At 55.3% G+C, this 11,849-nt stretch overlaps 1 protein-coding gene across 1 annotated transcript; it reads right to left on the reverse strand.

The window, feature by feature from the left end:
* Positions 1–482: 482 nt before the first annotated feature.
* On the reverse strand, positions 483–6,371 carry CLPP (caseinolytic mitochondrial matrix peptidase proteolytic subunit). Its single transcript, XM_058281996.2, has 6 exons — positions 6,130–6,371; positions 5,957–6,028; positions 5,281–5,377; positions 2,505–2,692; positions 2,190–2,295; positions 483–841 (listed from the first exon to the last, which is right to left on the reverse strand). The coding sequence occupies exons 1-6, from the start codon at positions 6,328–6,330 to the stop codon at positions 681–683; spliced, it is 825 nt and encodes a 274-aa protein (XP_058137979.1). The 5' UTR covers positions 6,331–6,371; the 3' UTR covers positions 483–680.
* Positions 6,372–11,849: the final 5,478 nt, after the last annotated feature.

An 11,849-nucleotide genomic window follows, 5' to 3' on the forward strand; every position in this document is an offset into this window, starting at 1 on the left:
CCTCTTTGCTCAGTGCCCTCCCACCACTGGACTCCTCCGGGCTCCACCTGGCGGGCACAGTTCTGCCCCAGGGCCTTTGCACTCTCTGTGCCCACAGGCTGAACTGCTCTTTTCCAAGACACCAACATGGCTGGCCTCGTCCCTCCTTTGGGTCTTAATTCAAATGTCGCCTCTGCAGCATGGCTGCCCATCTGAAATTGTAACAGCACTCAAACCTTCTTGATTTTTTTTTTAAACTGTACCCTCACAAGAACGTAAGATCCTTAAAAGCACGGATTTGTGCTTGTGTGTGTTTCCTTCGTCCCTAGGACGGCGCCTGATGCATCGTCCATGCTCAGCAGACGTCTGCTGGAGGAAGGGATGGCCAGAGACTGGGGTCGAGGTGGAAGTGGGGGAGGGGGGGGGCGGGGAGGGGTTGGGGGGGACCGCGCACACACGAGCACTCGGCTGGAGCGGCGAGGCAAGGTGCCACAGATGGGGAGTGAAGACCACGAAGATTTAATTTAAAAGTCACAGTGTCTCAGTCAGGGTGCCCCACCCTTAGGAGCACCCCCAAATCCAAAAGTTCCTCCAGGGCCGCTAGGCCCAGCCAAGAAGGGCAGGTGGGGCTGGAGCCTCCAGGTCTGGCTGGCCGGCGCCTGGCCCCTCAACTTTCCCCTGGAGGGGGGGGGGTCCCGCTCTCAGGTGCTCACTGGGGTGGCACTGGCCGCCGCAGGCTCCTTCTGCACCAGCTCAGGCTCGTCCTCCCCGTCCTGGGGTGGGTGAACCAGCACTTTGTCCAAGATGCCGAACTCCTGCGCTTCCATGGGGCTCATGTACCGGTCCCTCTCCATGGCTGACTCTGGTGGGGGGAGCGGAGCCAGCACGCGTGGGTTAAGAGCAGGGACCCTGCAGCAGGATGGCTTCCCCGACCTGCCCCCTCTTCCCTCTGTGACCTTGGCCTTCCCCCTCTGTGCCTCACTTCCCCTATCAGTAAAATACTGATGGCAATGATGATTATTTTTTTAAAACTTTTTACTCCTTGTATAATATCCATCCAGGAAAGGGGATTAATCTTTAGAGTATCAGGTGATAAAATTTTGGACTGAAAACCTAGATGGAGGGAAGCAGATTTGGCTCAACTGATACAGCGTCCGTCTACCACATGGGAGGTCCGCAGATCAAACCCAGGGCCTCCTGACCCGTGTGGTGAGCCAGCCCTTGCGCAGTGCTGATGTGCGCAAGGAGTGCTGTGCCACGCAGGGGTGTCCCCCGAGTAAGGGAGCCCCTTGCGCAAGGAGTGCGCCCCATAAGGAGAGCTGCCCCACACGAAAAAAGTACAGCCTGCCCAGGAGTGGCACCGCACACACAGAGAACTGACGCAGCAAGATGACACAACAAAAAGAGACACAGATTCCCGGAGCTGCTGACAAGAATACAAGTGGACACAGAAGAACACACAGCGAGTAGACACAGAGAGCAGATGGGGGGGGGAGAGAGAAAAAAAAAAACTTAACAAAACAAACAAACCTAGGTGGAGACCACTGTCAGGCCTCCCAGACCCAGCCCTCAGGCCCACACTTCCGGTCACTGACCGTCCCCAAGAGTAACCGCTGTCCCAATATCACGTGTTAGTCGTGTCTATTTTTGTGCTCTAAATACATGGAATTAAAGAAGAGGATTTTGGCGGTGGACTTGGCCCAGTGGTTAGGGCGTCCGTCTACCACACGGGAGGTCCGCGGTTCAAACCTCCTGACCCGTGTGGAGCTGGCCCATGCGCAGTGCTGATGCGCACAAGGAGTGCCCTGCCACGCAGGGGTGTCCCCTGTGTAGGGGAGCCCCACGCGCAAGGAGTGCACCCCATAAGGAGAGCCACCCAGCGCGAAAGAAAGTGCAGCCTGCCCAGGAAAGGCGCCACACACAGAGAGCTGACACAACAAGATGACGCAACAAAAAGAAGCACAGATTCCCGTGCCGCTGACAACAACAGAAGCGGACAAAGAAGACGCAGCAAATAGACACAGAGAACAGCAACCAGGGTGGCGGGGAAGGGGAGAGAAATAAATAAATAAATCTTTAAAAAAAAAAAAAGGAATACTCCAGTCCCAGATGTCGACAGCGCCGAGGCTGAGAAACGTCAGCTCAGGCCCATGCCTGGGCCTTCACTAAAGGGAAGCAGAGCGGCTGGGGCCCGCGGGGGCGGCACTCACCAATCACCTGCAGGCTCTGCTTGGTGTGCTTGGCATAGATGCTGTAGAGCTGCTTCTTCAGCTTCATGATCTCCTCAGCCTGGATGGCGATGTCGGTGGCCTGGCCCTGAGAGGTGACGCCGCCAAGGGGGAGCGAGAGGGCGGAGGCTGGAGTCGGCGGCAGCCCCTCGTGGGGCGCCCTCGGCTTTCAGGGCGACTTCCCGAGCCCCTCTGCGTCCTCCGTGCGCTTCGCCCCACCCCCAGGAAAGCTTCCGTACGCCTGCACCCGTGTTCCCCTCAGCTGGATCCCCGCCCCCCGCCTGCCCCCCCACTCACCCGGGCGCCCCCCGAGGGCTGGTGGATCATGATGCGGGAGTTGGGGAGCGAGTGGCGCATGCCCGGGGAGCCGGCAGCGAGGAGCAGGGAGCCCATGCTGGCGGCCTGGCCCACGCACCACGTGCAGATGGGGTTGAGGATGTACTGCATCGTGTCATAGATGGCCAGGCCTGAGGTCACCACGCCGCCTGCAGGTGGGGGCGAGAGAGGCTGGGCCAGCAGCTCCCGCCACCTCTGTCCTATCTCCCCACTCCTGCCCGGTCCCTGGGGTGAGCTGGGGGAAGAGGCAGCCTTTTCAAGTAGGAGCTGTAAATGCAAATGTGGCCGACTCAGGTGGGGCGGGAGCAAGAAGGAGAGCCTTTGGCTCCAGGGCTCGCCAGCTGACTGGTGCAACGCAGGTACATAGGTCCAGGGGAAGCCAGAGATACCAAATGTACCAAACTAGAGGGAGCGGATATGGCTGAAGTGGTTGGGTGCCTGCCTCCCACATGGGAGGTCCCGGGTTCAGTAGTGCTTCCTGAAGAAGACAAATAGACAACAAGCAAAATCAACAAGCAGACAACAAGGAAAAACAACTAGCAAAAAAATACAAGCAAAAACAAGCAGGGGGAAGCAGATGTGGCTCAAGTGATAGAGCTTCTGCCTACCATATGGGGAGGGACCAGGGTTCAATCCCGGGGGCCTCCTGGTGAGAAAGAAGAAGAGAAAACATGCCCGCACAGTGAGCCAGTGCCCGAGCCAATGCCCGTGTGGTGAGCCAGTGCCCTGTGCAAGTGAGTCACGCAGCAAGAGGATGACGCATCGAGAGAGAGTCAAGGTGAGAGTCAAGGTGAAGCGTGGCAGAGACCAGGAACTGAGGTGGCACAATGCAATTGACAGGGAACCTCTCTCCCCATCAGAGGTCTCCAGGATCGAATCCCAGTGAATACTAGAGGAGAGAAAATGAGAAGAGAAGACAACACAGAGAGTGAAAACAGCAGGTTGGGAGGAGGGGAAGAGGAAAAATAAATAAATAAATCTTTAAAAAACAAAAAACGAGCAGGGAGATGTGGCTCAAGGAGTTGGGTGCCTGCCTCCCACATGGGAGTTCCTGGGTTTGGTTCCTGGTGCCTCCTAAAGAAGAAACAGACAACAAGCAAAAACAATGAGCAAACAGACAAGGGAGCCATCTCAGGTGGGGGGAAATAAAATAATAAAAAATAATAATAATAAAAAAGAGAAACTAGAAATCAGGAGCACATGGCTATTAAGAATACAGGCTGGGATGTACCCCAATGCTCAGACTGACATTCTAAGTAGCTAAAGGGTGAAAACAACCCATCACCAGATGAAGGGATCAACAAAGTCTGGTCCATCCAGGCAATGGAATATTGTTCCGCCCTAGAAAGAAATGATGTTCTCACACACACGACAACATGGGTGAACCTGGAAGACATGCTAAGAAAGAGGCCAGGCGCAAAAGGCCAACTGTCGTCCGAGTATGCTTCTCTCCAGAATAAGCAAAATCATAGAGACAGAAAACAGACTGGAAGATACCAGGGGCTGGGGGTGGAGGGGGGAATGATTGCTTAAGGGGCGCAGAGTTTCTGTTTGGGGTGATGAAAAGTTTTGTTTATGGATGGCAGTGATAGTAGCGAAACATGGAGAATGCAATTAATACCAGTGAATTGTATGCTAAAAAGTGGTTCAAATGGAATATTTTGTGTTATATGCCACAATAAAAACTAAAAAAAGAAAAGAAAAGAATGCAGGTTTTGGAACCAGCCTACCTGTGTATGCACCCTAACTGGGCCATTTATCACCTGCTTGTGACTGGGGCGAGTGGCCCAGCCTCGCTCGGCCAGTTTCCACACATATTGGGGATAATTAAATAGGATCTACCACGAATATGAGTTAAAAACATATAAAGGGCTTAGTAAAATGGCTGGCATTGTAACTTCTCGATCAAGATGATTTATTGGGAAATGGATGTGGTTCAACCAACTGGGCTCCCGTCTACCATAGGAGGTCCAGGGTTCAATGCTCAGAGCCTCCTGATGAGGGCGAGTTCGCCCAAGCTGGCCCATGCGGAGTGCCGGCCCATGTGGGAATGCTGCCTGCCCATGAGTGCATGCAGCCCAACGTGGAATGCTGCCCAGTGAGGGAAAGCCGCCCTGCACAGGAGCGCTGGGCGACGCTGAGAGCTGGTGCAGCAAGATGATGCAAAAAGAGGCACAGAGGAGAGAATATAAGATGTAGCAGAACAGGGACCTGAGATGGCTCAAGAGAGTAATCACCTCTCACCCACTCTGGAAGGACCCAGGATCGGTTCCCAGAGCCGCCTAATGAGAATACAAGCAGACACAGAAGAACGCACAGCGAATGAACACAAAGAGTGGACAATGGGGGGAATGGGGTGGGGGGAGATAAATAAAATAAATCTTAAAAAAAAAATGGGTTATTATCTTTTGGGGGATGGAAGAGAATCTACCAATTTTAAAATGTTGACAAGGAGGTGTAATTTGTCCTCTCCCTCAAAAAAAAAAAAAAAAAAAAGGTCTGTTTGGGATGAAAGGTGAATCCAGCTTCCAGTTTGGAATCCTAGGCTTAACACAAGGAACAGGTACCTTTTGGCTGTTTCAAGGTACCTTTAGGATCCTGAAGAAAGTGATGCACTGTTTCCCCCGGAGTGAACATCAGCCACCATTTTTTCAGGGTCCGTGGAAGCCCCCTCCGCGCCCCTGACTTCCTGAGCTGGAATCTCGATGCCCCACGTCACCAGGTGTGCCCTGCTCACCTGGGCTGTTGATGTACATGTGGATGGGTTTCTTGTTGCTTTCAGACTGCAGGAAGAGGAGCTGCGCAATAACCAGGCTGGCGAGGCTGTCGTCGATCTGCAGCGGGAAGGACGGGGTGTCCCGGGATTGTGGGTGAGAGGCTTAAGGGAGGGGACCCCAGGGGGGGCTAGGAATGGGTCGGGGAACTAGGAAGCGGGTCAGAGCCCAAGTAAGACGGGTCCCGTAGAACTCAGGAGCCAAGAGGGGATCATCGGACCCCAGGGGCTTTGGGGCACGGGAAGGGGGCGGTCAGAACGGCTGGGGAGAGGGGACACTCGGGGAGGCGGGGGGGTGGGGGGGGGCGGTGAGGGACTGGAAGGCAGAAACGGGGAGGGGTGAGGAGGTCGTTGGAGCTCAGGGTGGGAGGAGCAGAGACCTTGGGGAAGGGATGCAGGAAAGGGGTCGGGGGGATGGAGGGTTAGGGGACGGGGAGAGAGTTAGAGCCCAGGAAGGGACGTGTGTCAGAGGAGGAGGGACAAGAGGGGGTGTCAGAGGGGCAGGGGAGGGGACTGGGGCCAGAGAGAGGCCTGGAAGGGAAAGCCAAGGGGGAACGGCCAAGGGATATGGGGGGCCCGAGAAGGAGGGAACACAGGGTCGGGGCCGGAGCAGAGGGGCATCCCGGCGCGGGACTCTCACCGGACCCATGACGCACACGATCCGCTCCCGCAGCAGCCGCGAGTAAATGTCATAGGCGCGCTCGCCGCGACCCTGGCGGGAAAAGATAGAGGTGAGGGTCGGGGTGGGGTGGGGGTGCCGGCTGCACCCCCAGCCCGGAGCCTCCGGCGCGTGTCCCCGCCGGGCCGCCGTACCGTCTGCTCCACCACGATGGGAATGAGGGGCAGCGCCCGGGCCGCCGTCGCGTGCAGGCTCCGCTGCGGGGCCAGGCGGGGCTCGGGGGTCCGCTGCAGCGGCCGCTGCTGCGAGGGGAAGCGTGCGGCGAGGAGAGGCCCCAGCGCAGGGAACTTGCCTGCCGCCACCCGGGGCACCCCCACTAATATTCCGGGCCACATTCCGCCGCACGTCCGTCTCGGCTTCCGTCCGATGGCGGAACTACAACTCCCGTCGTGCCTCGCGGTGACGGCGCGCGTTGATTAGGCCGCCCACTTCCGGGCAGGTGGGCGGGCACGGTCAGGGGCGGGGCGGGGCGGGGCCAGGGGGGGCGGGGCCGCTGGGGTGAGGCCGGCGTGGTAAAGTCCTGGTTCGAATCCCCGTCCTGACTAATTCTTCCTAGTTTTTGGCTTTTCACTCCTTGCTTTTTTTTTTTTCTTCTATTTAATCTGCCCCAATATGCCCACACCTGAGCCTGGAAGTGGGGTCCGGTGAAGAATCAGCCTGAGCACGGGAATAGAAGAGGTTTTTTCCTGATGGAAACCTCGAGGATCCTGCATTCCCGACTACCTCTGCCACAGATGGGACAGAGGGGTGTTGTGATCTCTGCTGAGAGACTGGTCTGGAAAGCCTTCCTAAGAGGAGTGGGTATTGAAGCTGGGTTTTGAAGGATAGGTAGGAGTTTGCTAGGTGAGGCATGGCATTCACAGGCAGAGAGAAGAGAATGGACAAAGGTGCAGAAATGGGAAGGTCCCTGGTAAAAGACTTTGCTTTTCTCCCAAGATTTTCCCAAGGGGGACTCGATTCTTTTTCAGCCTTCAGGTCAAATGTCAGATTCTCAGAGATGTCCCCCACTCTGTCCCGAGAGTAGGTGCCCCGGCACACACAGATCTTCACTCATCGCTTACCCCTTCTGAGCCTGAAGTTCCACATCTGCAACCGATAATCAAATCGAGCTCCCAGGGAAGGATTTAACGACAACTGCTGCCGATGCAGCGTGGTGAAGGTTTGAATTTCAGGTCTGTTATTTACTAATCGTGTGCCCTCAAGCCTCAGTTTGCCATAAGGAGAATGGTAATAAATATAATAACCTACCTCTGAGGGTTATGTGTAAGGTCCTTAAAACAGGGCCTGGCAAAAAAACACACGAAGAAATGCTCCACATCACTAATGATTAGGGAAATGCAAATCAAAACTACAATGAGTTATCATTTCACACCTGTCGGAATGGCCACTGTTTAAAAAGAGAACTACAAGTGTTGGAGAGGATGTGGAGAGCGAGGAATGCTTCCTCACTGCTGGTGGGAATGTAAAATGGTGCAGCCACAGTGGAGGACTGCTGGGCAGTTCCTAAAGAAGCTGAATACGGGCAGTGGACGTGGCCCAGTCGTTAGGGCGTCCCTCTGCCACATGGGAGATCCGCGGCTCAAACCCTGGGCCTCCTTGACCCGTGTGGAGCTGGCCCATGCGCAGTGCTGATGCACGCAAGGAGTGCCGTGCCACGCAGGGGTGTCCCCCGCATAGGGGAGCCCCACGCGCAAGGAGTGCGCCCCGTAAGGAGAGCCACCCAGTGCGAAAGAAAGCGCAGCCTGCCCAGGAATGCTGCACACACAGAGAGCTGACACAGCGGGATGACGCAACAAAAAGAGACACAGATTCCCATGCGGCTGACAACAACAGAAGCAGACAAAAAAGACGCAGCAGATAGACTGAGAGAACAGTCAACCAGGGGGGAGGAGAGGGAGAAATAAATAAATTTTTAAAAATAAAGAAGTTGAATATAGGCTTGCCACATGACCCTGCAATACCACTACTGGGTATATGCCCAGAAGAACTGAGGGCAGTGACACGAACGGACATCTGCACACCCATGTTCACAGCGGTGTTATTCATGATTGCCAAAAGTTGGAAACAACCCAGGTGTCCATCAATGGAGGAATGGATAAACAAATTGCGGTCTAGTCACACGATAGAATATTATGCAGCAGTAAGAAGAAATGAAGTCATAAAACATGTCGCAGTGTGGATGAACGTGGAAGACATTATGTTGAGCGAAGCAAGCCAGACACAAAAGGACAAATATCAATTGATTGCGTTACTATGAACCAAATATATTGTGTAACATATTGTATGATTAAAAAAAGCAAAAGAGGGCGGCGGACTTGGCCCAGTGGGTAGGGCATCCGTCTACCACATGGGAGGTCCAGGGTTCAAACCCTGGGCCTCCTTGACCCGTGTGGAGCTGGCCCATGCGCAGTGCTGATGCGCGCAAGGAGTGCCGTGCCACACAGGGGTGTCCCCCGCGTAGGGGAGCCCCTCGCGCAAGGAGTGTGCCCTGCAAGGAGAGCTGCCCCATGTGAAAAAAGTACAGTCTGCACAGGAATGGTGTTGCACACCCAGAGAGCTGACACAACAAGATGAGATGACACAACACAAAGAAACACAGACTCCTGTGCCGCTGACAACAACAGAAGCTGACAAAGAAGACACAGCAAATAGACACAGAGAACAGACAACTGGGGTGGGGGTGGGAGGAAGGGGAGAGAAAATAAATAAATCTTAAAAAAACACACACACACAAAAGGTTATATGTATCTGGTACATTCAAATGAAAAGTGTATGGTTTTATTCAAATAAAAAAGGACAAAAGTTAAAAAAAAAAAAAAAAGCACAGGGCCTGGGATGGAGTCAGTCCCTGATGCATTTTAGTTACTGATGCGTAGATCAGGAACCAGGGGGTCTGAGATGTCTTCCCAGATGAGGGTCCATTTCAAGTGGGTTTTGAAGGCTAAGGAGGAGTTCCCCGAGCAGAAACCATCTAAGTGCTGGACAGTGAACTTGATGTCCTGCGTGTCCTGTAGGGGCTTCCAGTCTGATGGGGCAATAGAGGCAGACGCAGGCGGTCCCAGCCTAAAGGGCTCAGGGCTGGGGCAGACGGGCTTGGAGGGGGGCTGGACGGCAGAAAGCGCCGATGCAGGTGAGCCCTTGCAGCCACCAGCTCACCCGGATCGCCAGCGTTTTAGGACAGGGAGTGGTGCTCCCCGGGTTTGGAAACTTCCCTCTGCTGTCCTTTCGCCCCGCGAGGCCCGAGGAAGTGGGTGGACAGCGCGGCTGTCCCAGTTTCTGCTGTGAGTCAGGAGCTGGCTGTCTCCCTTTTCCAAGGAGTCTGCAGGCAAGGCGGCTGGGTCGCCCTGTCCTGCTGGTTCCCCCAGCTCCTGCCCACTGGGGAGCAAGGGACAGACACCGGCTGCTGCCGCCACCTCCGCAGCCTCTGCCTGGGTGCTTTCCCACGCTCCGCCGCCCTCCCTGCCTCTGACGGGGGGTGCTCCTCTCAGGCTCTTCTTCCCTGCCCTCTGTCTGCCTGCCTTTCCTCCACGGCCATTTTTTCCCCACTCCTCCTTCCCTCCCTGGGTCCCCAACAGCCTCCTCGCGGATGTCCCAAGCGTCCCCCTTGTCCCCGCACCCCCCCTCGCTCTTGGTCGTTCAGCAGCCCGAGCGAGCCCCGGGCCTCTCCTGCTTAAAAGCTCTCCCCGGGGTCTCCCGCACGCCCGCAGCTCGGCTGTCATCCTCCTCCTCCTCTCCCACCACCGCCTCCTCCCACACACACGACCCCGTCCTGCCTCTTCGCGGTTTCCTTTGCGTAGGGCCCTGTTCTCGAGCGCCTTCTAGAGTGTGTGCCCCCTTCTCAGCTCCGTGTCACCTCCTAAAGAAACCTAACGCAGGAAGTGGACTTGGCTCAGTGGTTAGGGCGTCCGTCTACCACACGGGAGGTCCGTGGTTCAAACCCCGGGCCCCCTTGGCCCGTGTGGAGCTGGCCCATGCGCAGTGCTGATGCGCGCAAGGAGTGCCCTGCCACGCAGGGGTGTCCCCCGCGTAGGGGAGCCCCACGCGCAAGGAGTGCGCCCCGTAAGGAGAGCCGCCCAGCGCGAAAGGAAGTGCAGCCTGCCCAGGAATGGCGCCACACACAAGGAGAGCTGACACAACAAGATGAGGCAACAAAAAGAAACACAGATTCCCAGGGCCGCCGAGAATGCAAGTGGACACAGAACACACCGCGAATGGACACAAGAGAGCAGACAAGGGAGGGGGGGAAGGAGAGAGAAATAAATAACACTCAAAAAAAAAAAAAAAAAGAAACCTAACCTAGCCACACTTGCCAGGTTCCCAGGGTTCTAGAACATTCACCCTGTTGAATTGTCTCCCCCCACATGACCCCCTTCCAAGCACAATGCTATGAATCCCTCTGCCCCCTCTTTTTTTTTTTTTAAGATTTATTTATTTATTTATTTCTCTCCCTTCCTGGCCCCCGCCCCAGTTGTCTGTTCTCTGTGTCCATTCACTGCGTTTTTTTTTGTCTGCTTCTGTTGTCGTCAGCGGCACGGGAATCTGTGTTTCTTTCTGTTGCGTCATCTTGCTGCATCAGCTCTCCATGTGTGCGGCACCATTCCTGGGCAGGCTGCACTTTCTTTCATGCTGAGCGGCTCTCCTTACGGGGCGCACTCCTTGCGCGTGGGGCTCCCCTACACGGGGACACCCCTGCGTGGCACGGCACTCCTTGCGCGCATCAGCACTGCGCATGGGCCAGCTCCACATGGGTCAAGGAGGCCCGGGGTTTGAACCACGGGTTTGAACCGTGGACCTCCCATGTGGTAGACGGACGCCCTAACCACTGGGCCAAGTCTGCTTCCCCCTTTGCCCCCCTCTTTCCTGGAGAACGTGAGGTCCATCAAGAGAGGGGTTCAGCTGGCGTGCTCACCCCTGTGTGCCAGGGTCAGCAGGAGAAATAGATGACCGGTAACAAAAGTTTGTGATAATATAGTACTTATCCTTACGTTCCTCAGTGTCTCCTGGCAGTTTCCATTAGACGATATCCTCTCCTGTTCAAGTTCATGAAAACGGGGGCTTGGTCAACCAGGTGCTGTTGACACATGGAAGCGACCATTCTTTTTTGGGGAGCGGGAGTGGGAGCTGACAGGCGCGTTGTGGGCTGTGGAGCGGTTTTCCTGCTCTCCGCCTCCTAAATGCTCCACTCCCCACTGCACCGGTGACAAGCAAAAATGGCTCAGACCTCACTCTATCCTCTGAGGGGCAGAATTGAACTCAGTGGTTTAAATGGAACCACTGGTTTACATTAAAATGGGTAGCAACCTATAATTTGGGGAAAAAAGGAAAAGTACCTTTGAATGGAGCTTGGAGCACTGCAGGCACTTCATAATATTTAACATCTGTCTTATCCCAAATGCTGTTTCCTTTTTTTTTTTTTTAAGATTTGTTTTATTTATTTCTCTCCCCTTCCCCCGTTGTCTGCTCTCTGGGTCCATTTGCTGTGTGTTCTTCTGCGTCCGCTTGCATTATCCGGCGGCACTGGGAAACTGCATCTCTTTTTTGTTGCGTCATCTTGCTGCGTCAGCTCTCCGTGTGTGTGGCCCCTGGGCAGACTCCTGGGCAGGCTGCACTTTTTTCACGCAGGGCGGCTCTCCTTGCAGGGTGCACATCTTGCGAATGGGGCTCCACTATGCGGGGTACACCCCTGCATGGCAGGGCACTCCTTGCGCGCATCAGCACTGCGCGTGGGCCAGCTCCACACGGGTCAAGGAGGCCCTGGGTTTGAACCCTGGACCCTCCATATGGTAGGCAGATGCTTTAATCATTGAGCCCCATCCGCTTCCCCACTATTTACATTTTTATCCTCAGCCATTAG

Source organism: Dasypus novemcinctus, chromosome 19 (assembly GCF_030445035.2).
Source record: "Dasypus novemcinctus isolate mDasNov1 chromosome 19, mDasNov1.1.hap2, whole genome shotgun sequence".
Taxonomy (NCBI): domain Eukaryota; kingdom Metazoa; phylum Chordata; class Mammalia; order Cingulata; family Dasypodidae; genus Dasypus; species Dasypus novemcinctus.

What these genes read in the sequence shown, in the direction of transcription:
- CLPP (XM_058281996.2), bottom strand. Translation starts at nt 6,330, where the DNA reads ATGTGGCCCGGAATATTAGTGGGGGTGCCCCGGGTGGCGGCAGGCAAG. An exon ending in CCATCGTGGTGGAGCAGACG is followed by an intron (nt 6,029 to 6,129) that starts GTACGGCGGCCC and finishes TTTTCCCGCCAG; the next exon opens with GGTCGCGGCGAGCGCGCCTA. An exon ending in GCAGAGCCTGCAGGTGATTG is followed by an intron (nt 842 to 2,189) that starts GTGAGTGCCGCC and finishes TCCCCCCACCAG; the next exon opens with AGTCAGCCATGGAGAGGGAC.